This window comes from Microtus pennsylvanicus, chromosome 2, assembly GCF_037038515.1.
Source record: "Microtus pennsylvanicus isolate mMicPen1 chromosome 2, mMicPen1.hap1, whole genome shotgun sequence".
Taxonomy (NCBI): domain Eukaryota; kingdom Metazoa; phylum Chordata; class Mammalia; order Rodentia; family Cricetidae; genus Microtus; species Microtus pennsylvanicus.
The window spans coordinates 12,270,548-12,296,979 of NC_134580.1; the positions used below are offsets into that span (position 1 = coordinate 12,270,548).

The following is a 26,432-nucleotide window of genomic DNA, read 5'->3' on the forward strand; positions in this document are numbered from 1 at the left end:
TATGTGCTTCCCTGTCAACCACCGGAGGCACCCTCTTCTCTTCCTGCAGCCTTTGGTGAGAAGGGCACACTACCTCTGCTGGCTTAAGTCACTCTGGTTTGTGTTCCTTCCTGCAGCACAGGCCTCAAACCTTCCCATTTATGTCCCCAGCCATCTGACTGACTACAGAGGGGCTGGGTGCCCACCTGTCAGCAGGGAGGCCATGTTGACTCTGGATAAGAGGGTTGCCCAACGTTGGTTTCTGGTCAGCAACTGGCATCTCCCCAGAGCCTGCCTGCACAAGGACCTCCAGAGTTCTGCCTCTTCTTTTCTCAGCAGTGTTGCTATGGCTGCCTGGGCTTTCCAGCCAACTCCACATGCCCAAGGTGGGCGTGTGCTGGTCTCTAATGACCTGTAGACAGAAAGTGTTCAGGATGTGGATGACTCTGACCGATAGCCAAGCCTGAGGGCTGCTGTTCCAACAGGAGCGACTGCTTCAGAAAAGTTTAAATTACTTTTGTGTGTACATGCATATACCACTCACATTTCCCATGGTGTACGCATGGGGGCCAGAGGATAACCTGTGGGAGTTGCTTCTCTCTACCATGTAGGTCCTAGGGAGGTCTTCAGGCTGGGCAGCGGGTGCTTTTTCCTGAGGAGCCACCTTGCTGGACCGCTATTCAACACCATCCCTGTAGGGCCGCTGAACAAATGTCCTGGCATCTCGGGTTCCTGAAGGGCACAGGTGACCCCTTGTTGGGTAGCTGCGCAGAATCAAGGTGGCTCAGTCTTGCTCCTGGGACTGCTGTGCTTTATGTTTTAACGTGGTACCACGTAAGGGCCTGCGTCCTTCATCAGCCCCCCTACCCTCTTGACCACCCCATGAGTTGGGGTCTCTCATTCCCACGTCGTAACAAGTAGACAACACAGAGAAAATGCCATTTCCCAAGACCACCGGGTAGGCCATGCCTCAGGCCTTATGATCCCCAAAGCCCCTGGGCTGGATATGGAGACACCACAGGTTACAGCTCTTCTCCAGCTTGCTGGGGCTATCACTAGGAAGTCAACTGGGTTAGGGAGCTCAGAGGTCTACTGGCTTTTTCTTCTCTCATTTCTCAGAAGCACACATGATGACGTGCTGGGCTGTGCCCACAACTGTGGGGGAACACAGCTGTTATGCCAGCCCAGGCCTATGCCTCCAGGGCCCCAAAAAGAAAAGACCAGGTGAAAAGGAGACATTTTATTGCAGTATAAAAGGGCAGGGAGGCCAGCAACTCTCCAGAGACAAACAATTAGTATCTGTCCTGCCTCTGGCAGGGGCTGAATCCAACATGGGCTTGCTAGCTTGTAGTCCGCACGCCCAGAGACGGGCAGGATGAACCATGTCCAGTTATGCTCAGGTCACGTTTACCTTCAAAAGTACAATAGCCACCACAGTGCTCCACCCTCCAGAGCCGCAGAGCACCCTGGAAGCGGTCCCCACCCACTCTAACTGGATCCACTTACTAGTGGGCTGGACCCAGGCACCTGGCAGCCACAGAAACAATTGTAGCTGACTTCCAATTCCAGCAACAAAATAAAGAACTAGATTTTACATTTTCTTTCTGTAGGTTAAGAGAAACACACACATATACATAAACACACATATACAAAAACCTCAACATTTTGACTCTAGGCTTTGGCAAGAGGCAGCCTGACCTCTTTCATGTAAAGTTCTCCCCAGAGCCATCTTGGCAGCCTTGGCAATCCCATTGCCTCCCTGCCTGCATTCTGCCATGGAGCCTCACCTCAGAGGACAGTGGAACTCGGTGAAGACGCCAGCACGGGACTTTTTTTTTTTTTTTTTGGTTTTTTGAGACCAGGTTTCCAGGTAGCTGTCCTGGAACTCACTCTATAGATTAGACTGGCCTTGGACTCTCAAGAGATCCACCTACCTTTCCCTCCTGAGTGCTGAGATTAACAGCGTGGGCTACCAACACCTGACAGCACAGAACTCTTTTAACAGTCCAGCTTCCCAGGAAGGGAAACACCAAGGGCAGGCATGGCGGGAAGTCTGCTGGTGAAGGCTCTGCTGGAGGAGGCCTAGGCCTAAGGCTGGGTTGGCAAATGTTTTCCCCTGGCTGTTCTGGGGCCTGTGGGTACAACACAGGGTGCTGACACCCTAAAAAGGAGGGCAGAGAACTCCCTGGGCCTGCTGGATACAAGGTTCCCAAACATTTCCCTGTGGAACCTTGTTTCTGTGAACACCCCTCCCTCTGTATGAAAACTCTGGATATTAGGTGTAAAGTCCTTGGCTGAGCAGGAGCCTCACCAGAGGACAGAGGGTGTCAGGAGGTGTGGAGAGTGCCAGGGGTAGCATCCAGCCCTGGAGACACCACTTCCTGTCCAGCTCTGCCACATGGTGTGGACCTGATGTCCCACGTAAGAAGCGGGAACACGTCTCTGACTGGGTGTGGGGGTGGGAGGAAGAGGAGAAGGCTGGGACCGCAGAAGCAGCTCTAGGAGCTGGGGCTGGAACCAGCTGTGAACACAGGCAGGAGGGCTCTGGGCACCTAGATGATGCGGGTGACGGGACAGTTGTCGGTCTCATCCAGAAAGAGGGTGCTGAAGACATCGTTGAAGAATGTGGGGTGGTATCTGCAGGCTCGCTCACAGTCAGGGTTGAAGTTCACCTCCAGGATCTGGGGCTGCATCACCCGCTTTCCTGGTGGCAAAACTAAGAGGTAGGAAGACTGCGACGGCAACAAGGTCAGGGTACACACACACTGTCTCGGAAGAACTGGGGGATGGGGGGCTGTGATGCGGGGCAGACTTAGGCCCCGATTCCCAATGTGTGGGCACAGGGTGTGACTTAGAACATGGATTCCCTGGTTTAATATACCTGTTCCCCAAATAAAGACTGGAGCTACCCCAACCTCATTTCCCTTAGGACAATGAGGGAACATCGCTTTACGCCTCGATGACTAGTGTGGTCAGAGGAGCAGCACACGTCCTGTCCCATGAGCTCCTGTGGCGCCCAGTTTGTCACCTTCCCCCTGTACTCCGAAGCAAATGTGTCTCTTTCTCAGTGGATCAGGCCAGGATACCTAAGCTGGACCACTGGGGAAATTTCTCCGTGAAACCAAAGCCGTGGGACTGGAGAGATGGCTTAGCAGTTAAGAGCATTTTATGTTTTTGCACCTGGATTCAGTTTCTAGAAAACACATGGTGGCTTACATACATTCTTAACTCCTGTTCTAGGGGTCCTGTGTCCTCTGACCACTAAGGATACCAGGCATGCACACAGTACACACAGTATACCCAGTACACAAAGCCCACACACACTCCAGGGGGCCTGTGTCCTCTGAACCCTGGGGATACCAGGCATACTCATAGTATACACATATACACATAAATACATTAGAAGTCCTGTGTCCTGACCCCTGGGGACACCAATCACGCACACAGTTCACACACATACACTCGTGTACACACACACACACACACACACTCACACACACACACCCGTTATGCTCGTGCGTGCAGAACTTTCAAACACATAAAACCAAAAGATAGCCAAGGGCTGTCCTGCGCACTGCCAGCAGGGCTGGGCATAGGGGTACTGGGTGGAAGGCTTTGGTGTGGAGAGGCCCCTTACCATCTGGATCGCTATCCCACTTGAGCATGAGGTCAACAGCGTACACAGCTCGAGAGGAGGGGTAGTCGCAGAGGCCCATGGGCGGTGGCTTGGCACATGCCACTTGGAACAGCTCTGTGAAGGCCTTCAAGATCTCAGCCTGGAGACAAGGAATGCTCCATCACAGGTGAACTCAACGCTGACTCTGGACTAACAAGACCACTATCCTTGCCTGAGCCCTGTCACCCAGGTTACTCCATCTACATTCCTAGTTGGTGAGATGGCCATGTCTGCCTGTCCCCACACTCCAGGAGTCAGTTTCTGTTTTGCAGTAAAGAAGGAGTCCAGAGCTTCATGCATTCTAGGCAAGCACTCACCACCAAGCCATGCCCTAGTGCAGGAATCTACCTCCAGTACATTGGTTGGTTTCCTGTCCTATGACTAGCCCCCCCGCTACTCCCTGTGGCCCCAAGGGCATGGATTTCTGGGGCTGACTGAGACTATCGCTCCCGGGCTACCCCAGGATACCCCAAATTCCCTCCCTCCTGATGAAGGACATCCGAAGAGCCTCCAGAAGCACTACACTTCCCCAGAGTACAGCAGGGGCGTGGTGGGTGGGTGGGGTGGTCTTAGTCCAGCCAGGGAAGAGAGTGATTTTCATAGCCCCAGCTTGACGGAGCCTAAGACTCACCTGGACACCACTCCAGGGAAACTCTGGGTACTGCTTTTCGAACTGGGGGATGAACTCATCATAGTGCACCTGAAACAGATGAGAAACAATTATGGTGGCGGCAGCTGTCTCTAGACTGAAGCAGGACATCAGGAGGCCCAGGTTAGACTCCAGGCAGGCAGAAGATCCACTCTGAGCCTCTGCTTCCCCTTCCATGAAAAGGAAGGCTAGGACTCCCTGCTCAGCTCACTGACTTTGCAGGCAGGGCTGCTGCCTTGATGGTCCTGGCTTTCAACTCAATCAAGGTAAGAGGACGAGAAGCAACAGGGCCACTTAGGGTCTGAGTCAGCACAGCCTCTCTGCTGGGGCAGCGCAGAGGCCTCTGAGAGCTGTTGGCCGTGGGAACCAGGTTATTATGAAGTCTACCAGCCTCTGCACCCAGGATTCACATGCAAAGTTGAGGCCCAGGAACTGAGAGTTCAAGGCTAGCCTGGGTTACATGAGACTCCCCCGCTCCCAAAAAAGCCAAAAAATAAATAACTGGCCTGCTGTCTGCCCCAATGCCTTTAGCCCTGGCATGCAGATGGCATTGTGACCCCATTGTGCCCACTATGTGGCAGTGAGCCCTACGGAGACCTCAACTCCGCTCCTACACCTTCAACACTGGGTACTCTTTAGCAGCAGAAAAAGACTTCCTGAGAGGACACAGGACCTGACTGTGACAGGAGAACCTACTTGCTCTTGGGCCACAGCAGACCCTACCTGTTTCAGCACCACATCCGGGTCATAGTTCATGACGGTGAAATGCTTCTCATAGTCATCTAGGTCACTGAGTGAGAAGGGCCTGAAACAAGTGGACAGGTTAAAGATGGGCTCCCAAGCTCCATGGGGAGCAGCCACACACTGCTGGCTGGGGCTGGGGTACAATGCTCCCCTTGTCTATGGGTTGGGACAGCCCCTCAGTCCATGTTGGAGTCAGGACCAATAAATGTGCTGGAGATTCTCTGTAAGCCTCAGTTCATCGTCATGATTCTGGGTTAATGACCAGCTCACGGGACTGTCACATCCGTTATAGTAATGATGTCACTAAACACTTGGAAGCTGTGGGCTGCGTGCTGGGGTGGGTGGAGTTCAGGGCAAGCTTTTACGCACCACAGCGAAGGGGTTTCTTTGTCAGCCCCTTCCCCGCCCTGCCCTGTCCCACTTACCTATTGGAGAAACGTAGCCAGAACACGTCATACACGAACAAGCTCAGCGGCCTCACGGAGCGCAGCAGCACCACGTAGCGGATGTCAAACTTGACACTCCCCACATCTTCTCGAAGGAACAGGACGGGGCTTTCAATGTACTTGGACACAACCTGGGGACAGATGCGGACTTGCTCACCAGTAGCTCACCTCACCTGGGCAGGACAGAGAACCTGGGAGGTGCTGAGCCCTCACCCCGAGCCCCAAGATGAAGGAGTCTCCTTCCCCTATGTCCACAGGACTGCACACAAGGCCATCACGGCCTTCTACATACAGCTGCCCCCTATTCCTGGCATTTTCACACTCTAGCTAAGGCACAGCAAATTCTTTATGTTCATTGCTACTTTATACTTTAAAAAAAGATTTATTTTTATGTGTTAAGTGTTTGTCTGCATGTATGTTATGTGTATCACATGCGTGCCGCATCCAGGGGCCAGAAGAGAGTGTTAGATGACCATTGGTGTTGCAGACAGCTGTGAGCCACTATGTAGGTTCTGGGAACAGAACCTGGGTCTTCTGCAAGAGTAGCAGGTGTTCTTAACCACCGATCCATCTCTCTAATCCCCACCTTTCTATTTAAAGGGAAAAAAAAAATTCCATCAAGTTTCAGCCTTTGTGTATGCGTGAGTCCAACCTCGGCCACCACTCCTTGGATGTTAATCCATGTTGACTCCCCCCGCCCCCTTTTAAAGACAGGGTCTCTTACTGGCCTGGAGTCTAACAAGCAGGCTAGACTGACCATGCCTGGCTTTTTGACACCCCCTCCCCAGGAATTCTAGGGACTGAACTCTGGTTCTCATGCTTGCAAAGCAAGCACTTCCTTTACCCACTGAGCCATCTCCTTAGCCCTAGTTTCCAGGTTTTAACGGAGGAATTCTCACCAATAATCCCATCCACTCCCACCTGCTGTCTCAAGTCGCTACAATGACTCACCGTCCTCAAAGCCCACTTTCTCCCAGCCTGTGCCATGAGAACCTTGTGTCTGAGGCAGCTCCTGCACACAGCCACTGCATGGCCCACAGGAGCACTACGTTAGACCTGGGGGCTCCATCAGTGATCAGCTCATGTACTGCCGTGGTGTGCTCCAGTCCCCACAAGCCGAGTGGCCCTGAGCCACAGCCGACTCTCCCAACCTCAGACCTAGCCGGAGGTCCCCACACCTGCTCTCTTTGGTGTCTCTGCCTATGCCTGGAGCAGCCGGGTGGGGGAGCTGTAAGCCCACCTTGGGGGTGCTCTCTCGGTGCCGGATGATGCTGTGGAGGTTGTTGGTGACGTGAGTGTCCAGGCTGCGGGCCAGGTTCCAGGGCTTGCAGATCCAATGGTTGTCTTCACCCCTGGGGGAAGGCATTAACTGAGCCACACCCACCTTTTAGACATGTGTCTCATGGACCTAGAAGCTGACTGGCGAGCTAATGTCTTTTAGGAAACTGTGTCACAGAGCACTGGGGTAACCAGGAAGAGTTTGCTGGAAGCTGAGGAATAATACAGTAGGGAACCTGCACTCCCCAACCCCACGACACAGAAGCAATGAGAGTGCTGGTAGGTGCTCAGCTAAAGAGCAGGCTGGGCATGGGGTAAGGATGGGCAGAGCTGCAGCATCCTAACAGAAGTACCCAGGAGTGTCCGCCCTGCCTTGAGTCTAGGGGACTTACCGCCTCTCCCGGTGCTGAAAATAGCTGACAAACTGGGGCAGCTCAGTGCGCAGGTTGAAGGTTCGGGGCAGCCAGGGGGGACCCTCAGGACCCCCGGCCCGGCGAGCGATGGAGGCCAGGCAGTCCTTTACAGTCAGCAGGTTCTCGCAGGGGAACTGGTTGAGTAGCACCTGTGGCCTCTCCTGGCTGAACGTCCTGTGGGTGGAGGCAGGTACGGCCAACACAGGTCAGCTCAGCATCCCCGAGAGGGGTGTGGGGAGTATAGAGGAAGGCTTGAGGTCCCGGGGAGAGTGGCAGGTAGTCAGAGACATTGGGTACGAGGCCCCGTGGGCTGCCAGGTACCCACCTGTAGTCCTTGAAGTGTGAGAAGTGGTAGAGGATGTCGGCGTCAGCCTCGCTTTCAGTAAAAGTGAAACGTGGGTGCGTGAGGTGGCGGAGCACCTGCTGCATATCTGAGTGGACCCTGCGGAGAGACTCGAGTGAGCAGAGGCCCGACGGCAGGCAGGAGCTCCTGCTCACCCTGGCTCTGTGTCAGCAAGTCCCTGGGAATTCCTGGTGTAGAAAGACACAAGCGCAGGTTCCCCACAGAGGATGAGAGCACAGAGCTTGCCTCCCATCTGCCGTCAAGACAACGGGATGGTTTAGGTGTTCTGTAGATGCTGGGTTCTTAGGAAAGCAGGATGGATATGAAGCAGGCCAGCATAGGCAGAGCTTAGCGTCCTGGACTCTGGCTTGGGCTATACTCTCCCACTCTGAACAGCAGACAATGGAGCAAATTTCTCCTCCCTGTTATGTTACTAAACCTGGACAGTTTCTATTCAGAAATACATCCTGGGAGAGGAAGGTCAATCTGGCCTAAGCGGGCTTAGGGAGCATGGCCAGTAAGTCGGAACTACTGTATGCGCCCATGAATAATTGGCAACATGTAAATCAACGTTGGATGCATTACGGGAATGGATGTGCACAGTGAATAAAGAGTAATCTAAGCCTCTTAGTTAAAATGGAGAAGCTGGGCGGTGTTAGCGCGTGCCATTAATCACAGCACTCAGAGGAAGAGGCAGGCGGATCTCTAAGTTCAAGGCCAGTCTGGTTTATAAATCGAGTTCCAGGACAGCCAGGGCTACACAGAGTAAACAAAAAAACAAAAACAAAAGAACACCAAAAAACCCAAACAAAACAGAAAAAAGGTAGAACCACCCAAGTTATACCAATAGAAACCAACTTTCTCTTGAACCCTATACAAGGAAACCCCAAACAATAACTGGGACCTTGAGTACCCTCAGTCTGTGGCCCACTCCATCAGTCTTGACAGTGGGTTCCTTTCTAGTCTCTACTTACCACTTTATTTTGAATAAACTTCCTTGCTACTATATAATCTGTGTGTATTATTTGTGTATGTCTGTGTGTGTGCAGAGGCCAGAAGATAACCTGTGGCAGGGAGTTGGTTCTCTCCCTCCACCATGTGGGTCCCAGGAACTGAACTTAGGTTGTCAGGCGTGTGGCAGGTTCCTTTACTGGCCAAGCCATCTTGCTGGCCCTTTTATTTCATTCTTGAATAAGGCTAAAAGCCAGGCTGGAGAGATGGCTCAGAGGTTAAGTGCACTGGCTGTTTTTCCAGAGGTTCTGAGTTTAATTCCCAGCAATCACATGGTGGCTCACAACCATCTGTAATGGGACCTAATGCCCTCTTCTGGCCTGCAGGCATACATGCAGACAGAACACTGTATACATAATAAATAAATCTTTTATTTATTTTTTTTAAAAAAAGAAGACTAAAAGCCTGAAAACACCCCAGTCACTGCCATTAGGTAGACACCAGCAACCTCCCAGTCCCCCTTGATCTGTGAGAGTGTTGGTGTCCCCAGAGGGCGCTCCTGAATCTGCAGGCCTCCCGTGGGTGTGCTGTCAAGACAAGCGTCCTGGGACAGGTCTTATGTCACACTTCAAACCCAGGACAGAAGTGAAGACGGGGCCTGGAGGTGACTGTATTTCTAAAGGAACAGAGTATGAAGGCAAAGGGGACACAGGGCATAGGGTGAGGTAAGATGCTGCAGTGGGAGGACTCGCAGTGAGGCACTGGCCTGCTGGAATGGCTGGCACCAGGCAGGTAACCCGCCTGAGTCAGGAGAGTGAGCTTGAAACATGGCCGCAAACAAGACTCTGCCTGGGTCTCCATCTAGCCCATTCCAGAGGGTTCACAGCCAGATCTGTGTCTCAGGACACTCCCTTACCCACTTAGCAAAGGCCAGGGTTCTCTCTGGCTTCAGGCAAGAGCAGGAGGACCCAGTAGAGAGAGGCCATCCCTAAAACCAGACAGAATGGTGCACACAGCCCTATTCTAGATGAACCAAGTTTCAGCAGCCACGGATCTAGCACCTGGGGGCTGTAGAGAGGGCTCCTAGGAAGGCAGAGGCCCTGCTCAGCACTAGTGGGTGTGGCTCTGTACCCAGGCCCCGTAGCGTGAAGTACAGCTGTCTTTTCCCTGCCACTGCCTGTCCCCTCAACTCCTTGGACAGGTGCTTCCCCCACTTTTTTTTAATTTTTGAGACAGGATTTCTCTGTGTATCCCCAGCTGTCCTGGAACTTGTTCTGTAGACCAGGCTAGCCTCCAACTCAGAGATCTGTCTGCCTCTGCCTCCCGAGTGCTGGGATTAAGGGTGTGTGCCACCACTGTCTGGCAACCTTTATCCTTTTTTGAGACAGGGTTTTACTCTGTAGCCCAGGATAGCCAAGAACTTGTGGTAATCCTCCTGCCTTCATCTCTTATGTTGAGATTATAGGAATGCGCACTGTGTTTGGCTTTTCCTCATTTCCCAGGGTAAGTCCAATAACTGCCTTCTCCAGGCAGCCCCGCCCACCCTCTACTTTCCTCAGCGGTTCTAAGAACTCCATGACTGGCACTTCTGCCAACATGCCTGGATTCCAAGGCCTGCCTGGGCCACCGACTTGTTCTGGAACCCGGGAATGGCAATGACTGAAGGTAGTCTCAGTGAGAACAGAGAATGAGGGCTATGTGTGTACCTGAAGACGTGGCCTTGGGGACGCGTCACTGGGCTAATGGCGAATGGCAGTTTCTCCTTGTTTTCCTCCAAGACGGCCTAGGATCAGAGGCAGAAACAGACCTCAATGAAGACAGCCAATGGCCAATGGGCTTTCCCAACACGTCCGTAACTCTCTCAGTGGCAGCCCAGGGCTACCTGACTCAAGGCTCTAGACTCAGGCCTCCCAGGTCCCCAGGAGTCCAGGATAGGCAAAGCACACACACATTGTTCTCATTCTCCATGCAGCCGTGTTCCAGACTCAAGTGGTGAGAGGTGCCAAACCTGTGTCGGGAGGGGCCGTTTAGTCTGAGGAGTCCTGAGGGCTGTTCCTGGACCAGCGTGGGTAACAGTTTAAAACAGGTCCACAGACTCTGACACTCCCTTGTAAAGCAGAGCCTGTCCCGGGACTCAAGGAGCTACTTGTGAGGGGCAGCAGGGACAAAGGGACAGTGCTGCTCTTGAGCCCAGAACACAGGCCCCTAACTCCCTCCTTCTTGTTCCTGGATCACTCCCTTGAAGACAAGCTAGCTGCCATGCCTCCAGGACACCGAGAAGCCCATGTAGAGGCACCTATGTGGAGACTGATGCTTGGGACAGCCAGCCTGACTCACCAAGTCTGACTGCCACATACTAACGTCTCAGCTCCAGGAAGGCTCAGACTCTTCAGCTTTGGGGGGACAGTCTGTATGCCCAGGAAACCCTGAACCAAAGCACTTGTTGAACACTGTCTCTAGTTCCCGCCCCCCCAGAAACTGTGGGAGGCAGTAAAATATCTGTTGTCCTAAGCTGTTGAGTCGTTTGTTACCAACACAGGTCACCTCAGGGTCAGATCGCTGGACCCGTGGTCCTATGCAAATAAGGTTTCAGGTGAGCATTGTCTGGCCTCCTGGTCCTCTTTTCCTGCCTGCAACAGCTTTCCAAGGAAGGTGACAATTCTTCACCGTTTACTGAGAGACCGCTGGAGGCCAGTGGGACCTTCCCTAGTCACCCTCAAACCTCACCTACAGCACCCAATTCCACATTCCCCTAACCCTGACTAAATACGAACACTGAGGAGGCTGAGAGCCCAACTCTGAATCCCCAGCATGCGGTACGGCACCTCCTGCTCTGTCTTGCTGGTTCAGCAAGGTGTCACCAGACCATGACTGCGATCTGCCCCCGCCAATCAGCAACTCCCGGAGCTTCCATTACAACCCAAGTTAATGTAATTCCACAATCTCCCAAGACTCAGTGGTATCAGATTTCTGCATGCCAGAGTAGACACAAGTACAATAAGGGCAAGGTTTTTGGCCCTGCTGAGTCTCTGTGGTTCCTTGATTTTGGACTCCTAACTCTCCCCACCCCAGCATGTTTAACATCAACAGAATTGTGAACACTAGGCACAGCTCCTGTGCGTAAAGATCTGAGGACAAGGAAAGTTTCAGCCCCACCCCCACTTAAGATGTTTTTATATTATTTTATGTGCACTGAGTATTTACTAATGTGTGCATCATATGTGTGCAGTGTCCACAGAGGTCAGAGAAGGGTGCTGGATTCCATGGAACCTGAAACTGCCTGACCCGGGCACTGGGAAGCGAACACAGGTTCTCCGCAGTAGCGGCCAGTGCTTTCTAACCACTAGGCTATCTCTCCGGCTGCTAGGGGCTGTGTTCCTGATTCGTATAGACAGGTACCACTTCTTTTTTTGAGACAGGGTTTCTCTGTGTAACTGTTCTAGCTGCCCTGAAACTAGCTCTGTAGACTAGGCTGGCCTCGAACTCACAGACACCTGCCTGGCTCTGCCTCCTGAGTGCTGTGATTGAAGGCGTGCACCACCAGTGCTCGGCAGCCAGGCATTTCTGAGTGAACCCACAGGGTCCTAACTTACAGGTTGCTCAGGACTCCTTGAGGGCCTGCTGTGTTGTGAAATGTACTACAGGGCAGTCGGCCCTCTGAACCTTTGGGCCCCATGACTTCAGACTCAGCTAACAGTAGGTCAGAAGTGTTTTCGGGGGGGGGGGGGGGGGCTCTGTAGAGAATGTGTGCAAACATCCGTGTGTCGTCATTCCCAAACCACACGACTGTCCACAGAGCACTGCTACTGTACCGAGAATTACAAACAATCCAGAGAAGGACGGACACTGGGGGCAGTGCTGGCAGTTCTACGTAGCAAACCTGAGCACCCACTGCCTTTAGCATCTGTGTGGTCCCGCAACCCATCCCCATGGACATGGAGGAACAGCTAGTATCATTCTGTACCCTGTGAAGGAGCATCATGAGAAGAGGAGGGACAGAGGAGCGTGTACAGCCAGGTCTAGCTGCATAGGCCACCGATCCCAAACCCAGGCTACCCGGAATCAAGATCAGGACAGATGACAAACTGCGTGGCTTAGGCAGCTGGCGTGCATCAAGCCCCTTATCTCTCAGGTGTTCCCCAATGATTCCCTCATCCCACAGTCATTGGTCTGGAGCCTGGAATCCAGCCGACATTAACATTTAGTGACTGTATAGAGAACATTCCAGAAACCACCAAACACTACACCTGATAGTACTCGGCGGGAGGCTCAGGCGTAGAGGAGCTGAGGTCCAGCATGTCGGCAGGGGCCCAGGGCAGCAGCATGCATTTCCGGATCAGAGGGTCTGCCTCTCCGTAGGCAAAGTCCCGGGTCACCTCCTCTGCGCCAAGACACGCACGCCCATCAGTGGGGGTGGCAGGAGGCTTGCCCAAGGCCCATCCTCTGGGGTATGCAGGCACCTGACTTACCGCCCGTGTCTAGGTCCCTGAGGGGCCACAGCAGTGTGTAGGCCACCTGCTGGGGCATGTAGAAGAAGGGAGCAGTGGCAAAGCTCGGCACATCTGCGTGCTGGATCCTGGAGCCAAACTCGTCCATGATGTACCACACCGGGACTTTTTCTTCAGCTGTCTGTGGGCAGAATGCAACAATCCTCGGCCACACGTCCACCCACCTGCACACCCAACATCAACCACTCTTCCCCTCGGCCTACTTTGGAGCTTGGAGGCTCCCCCAATCCCACTGACTGACCCAGGCCTGTGGAAACAAGGCACTAGCCCAGTAATGGCAGGGATGAGTCCCATATGCTATGCTGGGTGGGTGCGGCTCAAGGAGCTGGACCGTAAGAAACAAGCATGGCTTTCCCCAAGCTGAGAGCCAGGAGGATGAGCCTGCAAGGGTGGCAGGGAGGCAGATGAAGGCCTACAGGTGTGTCAAAAGGTTTTGCTCTCCTAACAAGGGTAGTGAGAACCACGGAGGGCAACATTTTGGAAGGAGCAGCTGAGTCACCAGAACTCAATTTTAGAGGTCTGAGGGAGGGAGGCCTGTGTCCCTTAAGTGCAAAGGCAGAATAGGTACCTTGGTTCCCAGCCTTGGTTGGTCCCAGGTACCAAGATAAGGTCTTCTATGTAGCTCTGGCTGGCCTACAATTAGCTACACCAGGTTGGCCTTGAACTCTAAGAGATCCACTTATCTCTTCCTTCCACATACTGGGAGAAAAGGGTGTACCCCCATGCCTGGCTGTAACCTGACTGTTTGGCTTTGCTTTATTATTGGTAACATACATCTGGTAAAGGTACAGGGACCAAACAGGGCTTCTACCAGGCCTGGGAGAAAGGGAGATGACTCACCCCATGGGCCAGCTGATAGGTCTGATTGAACTTCCACATCTCCTCCAGCACCAGGGCCACAACTTCTGGGCTGGGCACCTCACCATGGAACTCGATGCCCATCAGGTTAGCCATGCGGTGCAAGAGTCCAGGTATCTGCTGCAGCTGTTTCCGCGCATGCTCCACACGGCACGTCCAGGCGTGGTCGATGAGGAAGATGCTGCAGGTACAAGGCACCCATGAAGCCCTAAATCAGTGTGGTTCTCAAGCTTCCTAATGCTATAGTGTGGTGAACCCCAACTAAAGTTATTTTCATTGCTACTTCATAACTGTAATTTTGCTACTGTTAAGAATCGTAAAGTAAATTTCTGTGTTTTCCAGTGGTCAGGTGACCCCTACGAAAGGATCGCTCGACCCCCAGGTTGAGAACCACTGTACTACGCAGTCAGGGCAGAAAGTAGATAACACCCAAACTCTGGTACCCAGCCCTCCTGAGACTTACTTTCCACAGCACCTCAGTTATGGTGCCCCGGCCCAATGCCACCTTTCTGCCACCCACTCAGTGTGGCTCTGAGAAGTAAGAGCTCCTCTAAATTCTAAAGGAGGACACTGGGAGGTCCCTGTTTCCAACCCCAGCTGAACATGTGTTTCACATGGAACAAATGTGGTCACGCTCACTGCAGCCACTTGGGTCAACGTCAGAGCCAGGCTGCAGGCACAGGGCAAAGGCTCATTCTGCCACCCTGCTGGCTGCAGATCTAGCAGCGACAGACATTCAACACAAGCAAAGGCTCTACCCACTGGGAGTGGCAGCAGGCAGGTGACAAAGCTGCATGCATGCGTGTGTACCCCAGGACCTAATGGCACCAAAAACTTCACATGGGAGAGGCCAAGCCTGTCTTTCTTTTCCTTTTCAAGATAGGGTTTCTCTGTGTAGTCCTGGTCATCCTGAAAGTCACTCTGTAGACCAGGCTGGATTCAATCTCACAGAAATCTGCCTGCCTCTGCCTCCCAAATTCTGGGATTAAAGGCATGCACCGCCACCACCACCACCTGACCAGGCCTGTCTTTCTAATCATGGCTCCAGCAAGCTTTGCTGGATTAAGGGACTCCACATATACAGGTGCCCAGTGAACAAGGCAGCCTCTCCCTGAGCACACAGCCCCTACAAAACAAAAGGAACAGCAATATTCTAGGTAATTTTCGAGACGAAGTTCAGGAATCTATCAGTATGCTGTTAGTCCCCTAGTCTGTTTGCATATCCTCAAAGGCTGGTTTATTCCTGCACAATGCAGTGTGTGGCACAGAGCCACACGCTCAGAGGTGTGCATTTGGGAGTGACCATGGAGTGTGACAACAGTCATGGCCAAGTAGGTGTGGGGTACTGAGGACAGAGAAACGGGACCTGGCAAATGTAATACTCAGAGCGACAACGTTCTTAAGAGCAGAGAGGGGGTTGAAACCTGAAACAGACTCTCGTGCTCGGTGAAGGCCAGAGCTGTCAACTTGACAGAGTACAGAATCACCCAGGGGATGGGCCTCTGGGTGTGCCCGTGAGAGGCTGTCTTGATTTTGCTAATTGATGTGGGGAGACACGTCTTAACTGTGGGAGGGACCATTCCCTGAGCAGGCCATCCTGGACTTCATAAACCGCAGAAAGGCAGCTGAACACCAACAATGCATCCAACAATGCATTCGTTGTTCTGTTTCTCCATTGCAGATATGAGAGACTGCTTCAAGCTCTTGCTAGGGGGCTCCTGCCCTGTGCCTTCCCTCCCCCACCCCACGACAGACTGTATCTTACACTGTGAGGCAGAACAAACCCTTTCTCCCTCAGCTGACCTGGCGGGTATAATTTATCACAGCAACAGGAGAGTTACTAAGACAGGTTCCAAAAGGCTAGTGTATGGGGGTGGTCCATCCCCAGCTACTTCCCAGGTGCTGAGGTGTGGGCGGCACTGGGCAGAGTGAGGCCTGAGCTTCTGGGGAGTGCTCATCAGTAGAGCAGTCTCTACAGCTCACTTAGGGGCTGGTGAAGAAAAAGACAAAGCTTGGTACAACACCAGATGCCAAGGAAACTCAGGAAGTTCCTTCCTCAAGGTTTAGACGAAGCGTCTGGGAGAGGGGTCCATAGGTTCACCCCGGTTCCCTGGAAGATGGGAAGTCTTGATTCTTAGATTTGGCCCTGGGCAACACCAGGCTTGGTCTAGTCTTCCTGCTTCCAGGATTGTGTCAGCAGGCTTCAAGGAGAGGGGACAAGGGCCCTTAGCAATGCCAGGCTCAGTTAGGCGTAGCTGGGTTCGTCTTTAACTGACTGGACAACTTCATGCAAGTCCTTCCCCTGGGCTTGCTTGCTCTCAGCAGAACCAAGAGCTAGAGGACCCTGCAGTGAGGTTACAGGGATGTGCTTTCCAGGAGCATCAAGCAGGATTCCTGGCAGACTGTCAACAGCACAGGCGCAGACACTACCCCCAGAGCCCGTGGGAACACCACAGGCTGGTCACTTCACAGGGAAAACGAGTCTGGGTGAAATCTCTCTAAAACGAAGTCAGAAACTTAAAAGACCGATGCTTAGACTCGGGTCCTACCTGTTGGGGTCATCAGCCTGGACGCCGTTCTCACTGGTCACGATGACCTTGTAGCACAGCTCACTCCCAGGATTGGGCTGCTTCCTCTGAGCCTCCCTGGCGGCCTCGTCCTCAGCCTCCTCCACCTCCTCCACTTGCATTATCCCAAACATGTCCCCAGCATCGAAAACCTATGGCCAGAGCACAAGGAATCAGGAGTGTGGGCAGGAGACCTCTGACCCCTTTACCTCCAAGGAGCAAGCTCTATTTACCATACAGCCTCTTAGCAACATCTAACAGAACCAAGCCCTCCTAGGGATGTCACCAGCACAGCACACTTTAGAAAAGTCACAAAGTATCCATAGCAGAATTGTCTTAGTCTGCACCCCTTGTTTTACAAGGGAAATGAGGCCCCAACGGCAGAGGGTATGAGATGGGGGATCAGGATGGTGGCTGGCAGGAGAACCCTGACTTTACTTTCACAAGAACTATTCTGATACCGGACAGCTGAGGTAGCCCACAGGCACCTCCCCATACTGCCGCACAGAAAGTGTGGCCGGAGGATGCTGGGACAACTCTCTGAGCAGAGCGGGAACTGGAGGATGTGGGGATTGGATCTCCCAAACCAGGAACAGTTGGGAGTCAAGGACAGCTAGAGAGGCAACAAGCCGGCCTCTTCTCCCACACTCCCTCCCAGTTCCCACCACAAAGGCACCTCAGGTGTGTCATAAGCCAGCAAGGGAGTGGGGGTGGGGACCTTTAGAATATGAGGCCCACTTGTGAGGTTTGAACCTCAGAGCTTTGCCATATCTTATACATGCGGTCCCATATGGAGGCCCAAAAATGTGAGCCTATATCCACGCTGACCAAAGGTCAGAGTTGAAACTTACCTCTATTCCTTCAAGGTTACTGTGCCCACCTAGATTTAGGTTCTCAGAATTGTGCTCGCTCAAGGTTACTGTCAAAAGGTGAGGCTAATAGCCAGGCCTTGTATTTCAGGAAGAGGGTAAGCAGACACATTTCTGTCTCAAACAAAAGTCTCAGGAGCCAACTAAGGTTCCAGTTCCCTTAAGGAGATAACATAGATTCCACCCAGGGAATGGTGTGCCTACAGAATGTTTTGTTCTAGGATGTGAGCATGACTTCCTTTGTTCTAGCAACAGAATCTTTGACTACGGTAGCTGGGGACCTTCAATTTGTCTGCACATATCCTTGTATCATCTTTATGCAGATTTTTGGGGTCGGAGTATTTTAAGCAGTTGGAAATTAAACGTGGGCGATTTCAGTATTCAGTGGAACTCTCTCCCAGTACTATTCTATATTTTTCTGTCTTATTATTTTCGTGTCTTCGTATTCTTCATTAATATTTCTAAATCCCAACGCCCATACCCCGGCGAGTGGCATTTTTGTTGAGGCTGGTCCCCGATAATCCTGGAAAAGTTAGCTCAAACCCTCTGTGACTCGGTTTCCCCATCTGTCTGGCAGGAAGGTCTGGGTTTGTTGGGCAGTTTAAATTACTAAAACAAAGAAAGACATGGAACGGGGCCTGGGCTGTGGCAAAGACTCTTACAGGCCAGGCCAGCTGCAAGAACCAGATGAAATGGGATGCAGCAGGCAAGTCCATCCCTCCAACCTCTACCACTCTGGGGCAGCTACAACCTTCTCAGGCACAGACACACTCCCTGAGGCCAGAAACAAGGGGGGGCTCTCTGCAGGGACAAGAGAGCTGGACTCTTTTAACTCCTCCGGACCTGGGAGCCTGTGGGGAAAGAGTCAGACCTGCAGTTCTAGGGTGTGGAGAGGAGAGGAAGGGAAAGGCATGGGGTGGGGGTGGGGGGAACCACTGGTGAGATGGCTCTTGGGTAATGGTGATTGTGACCAAGCTTGATGATCTGAGTTTGGTCACCGATATCTCAAGGTGGAACCAACTTCTGAAAGTTGTCTTCTGACTCCCAGGTATGTGCCCGCACACAAAGTTAATGTACAAAATGTGTGTGGGAGTGGGAAGTTGCCCTTCTCCAGAGTGGAGTCTGGCAGGCCAACCAGAATATAAGGGAAGCTCTAGGTGAAGAACGAGGGCAGAGTCTCAACAAAGTCCTCCTTTGATCCCTGAAGCAGCCCTGGGTTGGGGGAGGTTTGCCTTCATTTAAAACTGGGGGGGGGGGGGCTGGAACCCATACCTCAGGTATCAAAGGTCCTCCAACTAACTCCCTGGCTTTCACCCCAAACTTTCTAACCTGAAGCCTGGCTTGGCTTTTCCTCTGCTGGGGTGTTGGGAACTGTGGACCCCCTACCTGCCAGAGAAAACAACTTGTTTTCCTATGCTTCCAGCTGCTCTGAGCAAACAAGCTGCTTTGCAGCTGCTCTGAGCCCGAGATCCTCAGGAGTTCCTGATGGCAGGGGAGTGGTTTCTGGTGGCCTGAGAGTCAGGGTGTGGCCATTAGTCTAGGAGGCCCTATATAAGCTGTCCTGGAACACATAAAAGGGGCATTCTTGGTGTTACCCGTGTCTCTGTTTATGTTTCAATCTCCAGCCCCTTGCCCGACTCTGGAGGTATGCAGGAACCAACCCTGCCTTAGCCCCTTGCCTGACTCTGGGGGTATGCAGGAACCAACCCTGCCTTTTAGCTGTGACCCCTAGGGAGGTAACAGCTGTGGATGTTCCTCCGAGTGGGAGGGAGGGTGTTTTTAAAAACACCTCCTGTCTTTTCTGTGGAACTGATCAAGGTAAGGAACCATGGCTGAATGCCTGGTGGGGGAGGGTGGCTCTCTGCAGGCAGGTACACAGTCCTGCTGAGCATTCCCTCTGGGTCTGGTGGCAGGTCTCACTGTGGTGACTCAGCTTTGTCTGGAAAGCCTGGGACCAAAAAAAAAAAAACAAACCAATAACAAAAAAACAAAACCCAAAAACAATGGCTGTCCCTGGCTAGGCCACAGCAGCCTAAGTGAGAAGGCACAGGACATCTGGTGGAGTTCATTTGTTACCATTCTCCCCTCCCCCCCACGGGGAGCCAGGTGCTAGTGTTTCTTCATCCCTGCTTTCCAAGTGAGACATGGCTTAGGTGGGGTGTCACCTGTCCAAGTGAGGGTGCCCTTGGAGGCTGGCTGAGTTGGACCCCAGGGCATTCCTGAAACAGTCCTTTCAGGCAGCCTCATGGGTAGCCTTTTAACCTCACTAACACATGGGGGTCTGGGTTCTAGCTCAGCATTGGCCTGGGATTAAGGCAAGTCTGCAGAAAGTGGCCAAATGGGTGGGCCCAGCACCTGAGTAGAGGGAACCACCCAGTTATATGAAGTCCACTAACAATGAGCATCAATCTACGACCACGGTAATGCCCGAAAACCACACTGAAAGTGGAAAACGCATCTAATACCCCGACCAACCACACAGGTCAGTGCAGTCGCTTTGCTCTGCTGTCTGGGTAGACTGGGAGCTGTCAGGTCACATTCTATCTCTAGCCCGCTGAACGCTCTGCACCTCCGTTCCCGTAGGACTAGGGATGGAGCAACCTCCCATCAAGGCTAGATAAGCACTCCACACAGTGAGCTGCACCACAGCCCTATGTACAGGCTTTGAGCAGTAACTATCTGGCTCATATATAGCGTGGAACTGGATCAAAGAGGGTGAGTCGGCCCCACAGCAAGACTCGGGACTCCTAGTACTTGGCTTCTCCTGATTACCTGCAGCTTTAGTGGGTTTCGGGTGGGAGGCGGTGTCCTGAAGTGACACCAAACTCTAGGTTCGGAAAAGACCCTCCGCCCAGTCCAGCCTCTACTGTTTTAACACTCAAACCCACGGCCCAGTTTTCAGGCAGCAAAGGCCGTACACCCCTACCTAGCTCAGGTGAAAAGATAGAGCTACTCCCTCACCTTTGAAAGGGAACACTTTTCACCCTCTCTTAAGCGTCTTCTCCATCTCGCCGGGCCTCCTTAGTTTACAAAGGGTGTGACCGCCGACTCGAGCCGTGGGAAGCAACTCTTAATCTATATGCCGCAGCAGAGGTGTTGGGATGCCGAGAGCCAAGTGCATGCCAGTCTGCAGATCCCAGCTCATCCTTGGCAGGGTCCAGACCCTGCAGGATGGCAGCACACGCGCAGCTCTCGGCCGGTCGCCCAATGACTCCCAGACACACACCACTCCTGAGCCTGTAAGTGAGCCCTTTGGAGCCGCTGGGCTGCGCTCCCCAATCGTCTGCATAGCCCGCGCTGCCCCGTACCTCGTGCTCCAGCTTGTGCAGGAGGCTGCCCCATAGCCGCTCCGGGACGCCAGAGGCGCGCAGCGCGGGACCGTGCAGCGACACGAACTCGTCCAGCAGCCGCTCATTCAGCCTCTCGGCGCGGCCCGGACTGCCGCGCCGCTGACCCGGGTAATCCTCCATGGTGCTCGGATGCGCACAGCGCCGCCCACCGCCTGAGTTAAGAGTACGGTGCGCACGCGCCGGCCTCCCGGGCTGGGAGATCCCGAGAGTGCGCACGCGCGCTAGGGGCGTGTCTTCCCATTCATCCCAGGACTGCCGCGGAGGGTGCTGGGAGTGCTGCTTAGAGCGCCCCACGTGGTCAGACCCGGAAGAGCTTGTTCTCGTGGGGCAGGTGGGGTTGGGGTGGGGGAGGAGGTCAGATAGCCCTCGCGCTGGTTACGATTTTGTTGTTCTAGAGTTTTTTTTGGTTGTTGTTCTTTTAATTTTAGTTTTAAAAATTTTTAAATTTATGTGTATGAATGCTTACTTGCATGCATGTATGTGTGCATCTCGTGGAGGCCAGAAAAGGGTGTCAGGTTCCTTGGAACTGGAATTACACATGGGGTGCTGGGATCTGAACCCTGGTCTTCTGCAAGAGCAGTTACCACTAAGTCATTTTTCCAGCTATTTTATTTTATTTTGGTGTGCGTGTGTGTGTTGTGTATGAGAGAGAGAGAGAGAGACAGAGTATGTGTGTGTCCTTGTGGACATCAATGAACAAACATCGTGAAGTCCGTTCTCCTTCTACTTTTATGTGGGTCCCAGGGATCATCACCTCAAGACATCAAGGTTGCATGGCAAGCATTTTTGTTAGGATCTGAGAGAAGCCTGCAAGAAAAGACCAACAGTCATGTTGCAACAAACAGGGACGCTTTATTAATATTAAAAAAAAAACTGCCAACATATTGGGGTGGCAAATGGCAACTCCCAAAAGAAAGTCGCAAGCTCCTTTTAAATGGAGTTAGGGGAATTGCAGGGAGAAGGGATTAATCTGGGGCTGATTGGTGGGAGGTCCTAGTGGTTAGAGACTTTCCGACAGCAGGGTAGGGAAAGCTGTCTTTAGTTATCGGGAGACTGGCCATCTGCTGAGCCCGCAGAAGGTCAAGGGGCACCTTTGATTGGTTGCCCCCTGAGTTGCTCCCCCCCAAACTGTTTGCTCAGCTCCAGCCACCTTTAGGAAACCAGAACTAAGGCCCTGTCCCTGGCAGGGTCTATTAGAAGCCTGTTGTCATGGTCTGGTCTGGCTCCCCTGCCCTCTCACCTTTACCACTGAGCCATCTCCCAGGTATTGGCTATCATCACCATCATCGTCATTTTGCCACAGGGTCTCATGCAGCTCAGACTGACCAATAAACTCACCTTGTAGTGGAGGCTGGCTTTGAACCCATGATCCTCCTGCCTTCACCTCCCAAGTGTTGGGAGGTACCACCGTGTGTGTATGGATCCTAGCCATATCTTGAAGGCTTCACTGAATTCAGAGGCTGCAATATCTTGGTAACTGGGGGTGCCATCAAAAGAGTTATTCCTCAAGCTCAGAGGTTCACAAGTGCAATTAAGGGGACAACAAGATGCCTCTGGGGATGAACGCCCATGCCTGGCCTCGAACTCATAGAGATTTGCCTGCGTCTGCCTCCCCAGTTTTGGGATTAGAGGTGTGAGCCACCATGTCCAGCTCCCCAGTTCTGAGGGAAGTGGAGACGGGAGATCACTGGATCTTTCTGACTTGGGGTCTAACCAAGATAATGGGAGCTCTTAAGGAGTACGCAGAGAACGGCAGTTGAGGATACTCTGCCTTCTTCCAGCTGCCACGTGCACATAGGTATGTACCCCTGCCTGTGTGCATATAGACTCATAGCCACATAACCCCAACAACCAACCAAAAACATCAACCAAACAGCTCACACCCCTAACAACCAGTCAACCAGTGAGTCCATCAAAAGAAAGAACCAGAGAAGGTGGCTGACCCACTCACTGGAGGGAAAGGACTGAGCTCTGGAATGGTGGACGGTGCTTGTTTGTCCTTTTACCCCCCTATAATTTGTTGGTTGGAAATGAGATACAAGGTAGTTCAAAATCTTTTCAATAGATTTATTTTACGTGTGTGAGTGTTTTGCCTGTATGTATGTGTGTGCCCAAGTGTAACAAGCCCTCAGACTTTAGCACAACTAACACCATGTTAGAGGCACCATTCTGACTGTAAAATCCAGCACGTAGGTCCCAATACCTGCCCACCTGGGAACAAAGACCTCATCCATCAAAGAGCTGACCCATAGTTACAGGATCCAGGCAAATCCTTAAATGTCCTAACCTTGCTTTCTGATTTCTGTAGTTTTGCTTCTTACTAACTGAAGTGTGTTGACTAGGATGTGATTTTTTTTTCATAAAAGAGATTGGGGCTGCATGATTTGGGTTCCCTGTGCAGCTGCCGGCCAGCAATACAGACTTTGTAGTCAACTTTCAGAGTGTCTGTGTGTGTTCTCCGGTGGACTTACCTCACAACAGTGGAGGGCAGAAGAAGGTGTAGGATTCCCACGAACTGGATTTATGGATGATTTTGAACCATGCTGTGGGTGCTGGGAACTGAACCCCTATCCTCTGTGAGAGCAGCTCGTACCCTTAACCACTGAGCCACCTCTCCAGCCCCCAACCCCATTTAAAGTGTTAATCCACTGCCTTCTCTGATTTCTGACTGAATAAACCATAATTTAGAAGATTCGATCCCTGTCCCTGGTGATTGGCTTCTGAGTGGCAGTTATCACTAATTCTGGTACTCCTGTTACATAGCCTAGTGTTGGCTGTCTACCCAACTGGAGGTAGGGAGGGGGGCGCTGGGAAACAGCAGTCAGGTCTTCCTGGCTCCCAGGGAATCCTCCCACAATTTTATCTAGCAAATTGAATCACTTTGTATTAAGGATTGATTCTGGTTTAAGGTTTGTTTGGACTCCCCATCCCCCAGAGTCTCACTATATAGGTCTGGTTGTCTTGGAACTCATTACGTAGACTAGATTAGCATGGAACTCACAGAGATCCACTCATCTTTGCCTCCTGAGTGTTGGGATCGAAGTCATGAGCTGTTACACCCAGATGGACTATGGTTTTTGTTGTTTTTCAAGAAAGGGTTTCTCTGTAGCTTTGGAGCCTGTCCTGGAACTTGCTCTGTAGATCAGGCTGGCCTCGAACTCAGAGATTTGCCTGCTTCGGCCTCCTGAGTGCTAGGATTAAAGGCGTCTGTTACCGCCGCCCAGCTAGACTATGGTTTTTAAATGGTTTTATGGGTTTTTTCTAGTCTGTTTTCATTCCCAGGTTATGGTGCCATGGAGTATCCACCAGAGAAGACTACTGAGACACAGGTTTAAGCCAATAGAAAGTCTTTATTAGGTGGCCCATGCCTACAGTGGATGTTTGGGATCCCAAGCCTTCCTTAGGCTTTTAAGCACAAAAAGAAAGAAAGGAAGGAAAGAAGGAAAGAAATCAAATCATATCCTGGATTGATATATTTCAGTTAGCAAGAATAGTTACCCAGAGACGGGCAGTGGTGGTGCATGCTTTAGTACCAACACTCGGGAGGTGGAGGCAGGCAGATTTCTGTGAGTTCAAGGTTAGCCTGGTCTACAGAGTGAGTTCTAAGACAGCCAAGAGCTATTATACAGAGAAACTCTGTCCTGAAAAACAAACAAAAAACAACAACAAAGAAACAGAAAAGAATAGGTAGACAGATGTATAACTACAGAAGCCAAAAAGCAGGTTAGTACATTTAGAGACTTTCCCAGAGCTAAGGACTTTGATGGACTAGGTCTTTGCTTTTGTTGTGACAGGTGATGCTGTCTACATGCTGAGGTTTATGACCCGAATGATACTTCCATCATGGCGTCAGTTGTGCTAAGGGGTGGGGACCTGCCACAAGGCTTGATTGACCTCTGATTTAAAAGTTCCTTTCTGTGTTGTTCTGCCCTGTCAGATCTCTGACTGAGAAAGGAGGTGCCATAACTTCCATTCCTGGTAACAGTCCATTGGGCCATGTTACGGCAAATCCGTCTGTCTTTGTGTCGCTATGACACAAAACAGGGTAGCCCCTTACTCTCTCCTCCCTTCTTCAGGGAGGCAATGCCTTTTGTAACATTTACACATTTGTCTCTATATTTTTTCTCCTATCTGCTTTCTTGCTCTGAACAAGATGGTTTGCTGTCCAAGGTCATTGGAAATTCTGTTCCCTTGGCCAGTTCTTACTGCTGTGTAACACTAAACTCCCAGGAATTTGTGAGACCAAGAGTGGAATGTATGAAATATTCCTTTTAAAACTCTAAGCAACAATAAAGTGTGCCTAAGACCTGCCACAGACAGGAAGCTTATTTAGCAATATATGCACCCATGATCTTAATTTGTTATGTTACAAATGTGATTTGTATTCAACTGACTCATAATCAATTACTGGGTTTATTGTTCTGCTATTACATATTTATATATAATATATACTATATATACATACATATATATATGTATATATAATTTTATCTGTGGTTGGTCAAAATGGAAAAGTAAAGGTGAGAACAAAATTAGGATCTAAGTATGCCACATTGTCACATAGGGTCCAAGCAAAACTTCATTTAGTTTGGTTTATAGATATACTGATTTTAGATCATAGTCTCCTGGCCCTGCTGCTTTGGGTCTGTGTTGGGAACTCTTGTGTGAAAGATGTTGGGTAATAGCCTCAGGTCATGATGAATTGAGTCAGGCTCTTTTAGGTGATAGCACCTAGCCATAAAGAATTGCTTTAACCTGACCATTCTGCTCCACTGTAGAATCAGTATGCCTGGGTATCAAAATTAGCCTTCCAGCCTGGTGGTGGTGGCGCATGCCCTTTATCCCAGCACTCGGGAGGCAGAGGCAGGAGGATCTCTGTGAGTTCGAAGCCAGCCTGGTCTACAAGAGCTAGTTCCAGGACAGGCTCCAAAGCTACAGAGAAACTCTGTCTCATAAAATGCCTTTGGCTCTCTATTGACGTATATCTGTGGTTATATATCAGAGCCCATGCTAACCCCCCAAAGCTCCTCTGGTCCCTAGTAACATGCACCCCTATGAATATCAACACCCTCATTCTAGCCTCCTGGCTGTTCTCATTCCCCCCCCCACTATGCTAGTTCCCAGGCTGTTCCAGCTTCCATCTCCGCCCCCTCTGCAGCTACTTCCCTCTTTATAATGGCAAGGTCCCACCCATTCACCCCAGAGAGATAGCCCTGACTCTGGCCAGTCTACTCCCCTCTCTGCCCTCCTTTCCCAGAGGTAGCCATAGCTACTCTGAACTCCACATGCCTCTGGCTGCTCTCTCTCACCTCTACAATAAAAACCTTCTACCCATGGAGGCATCATTTCAGTGATTTTACTTTGATTTTACTTACATGCTCAACCTTCATCCCTCAGAAGGTTGGGACCCCTCGCTGCTCCAATAAAGCAGTCTCACCCTGTTGAGATTGAGTCTGAATGCTGCTCTGCCTCACTCTTCTTTTGTTTGTTTTTTCGAGACAGGGTTTCTCTGTAGCTTTGGAGCCTGTCCTGGAACTAGCTCTTGTAGACCAGGCTGGCATCGAACTCACAGAGATCCACCTGCCTCTGCCTCCCGAGTGCTGGGATTAAAGGTGGTGACCACCCGGCTTCTGCCTCACTCTTCTTAAAGAGGAGGCCCCTCATGGCCCCACACAGTCTCCACCACTGTAAGCCCTTGCCCTGTGCTCTCTCCAGACTCCTTGCCATTCTCTGCCCCCCCCCGCCAGTCTCAGCTCCCCCCCCAGCCCCAGTCCTCCCCACTGGCCTTTGGCTGCATTCAT

General features: G+C 51.7%; 1 protein-coding gene across 1 annotated transcript; it reads right to left on the minus strand.

The window, feature by feature from the left end:
• Positions 1–1,204: 1,204 nt before the first annotated feature.
• On the minus strand, positions 1,205–20,790 carry Ttll12 (tubulin tyrosine ligase like 12). Its single transcript, XM_075960190.1, has 14 exons — positions 20,590–20,790; positions 16,395–16,564; positions 13,828–14,026; positions 12,949–13,108; positions 12,727–12,860; positions 10,186–10,262; positions 7,511–7,627; positions 7,165–7,359; positions 6,735–6,846; positions 5,474–5,625; positions 5,028–5,109; positions 4,287–4,355; positions 3,617–3,755; positions 1,205–2,683 (listed from the first exon to the last, which is right to left on the minus strand). Exons 1-14 carry the CDS (start codon positions 20,749–20,751, stop codon positions 2,532–2,534), a joined length of 1,920 nt encoding a protein of 639 aa, XP_075816305.1. The 5' UTR covers positions 20,752–20,790; the 3' UTR covers positions 1,205–2,531.
• Between the last annotated feature and the right edge of the window lie 5,642 nt (positions 20,791–26,432).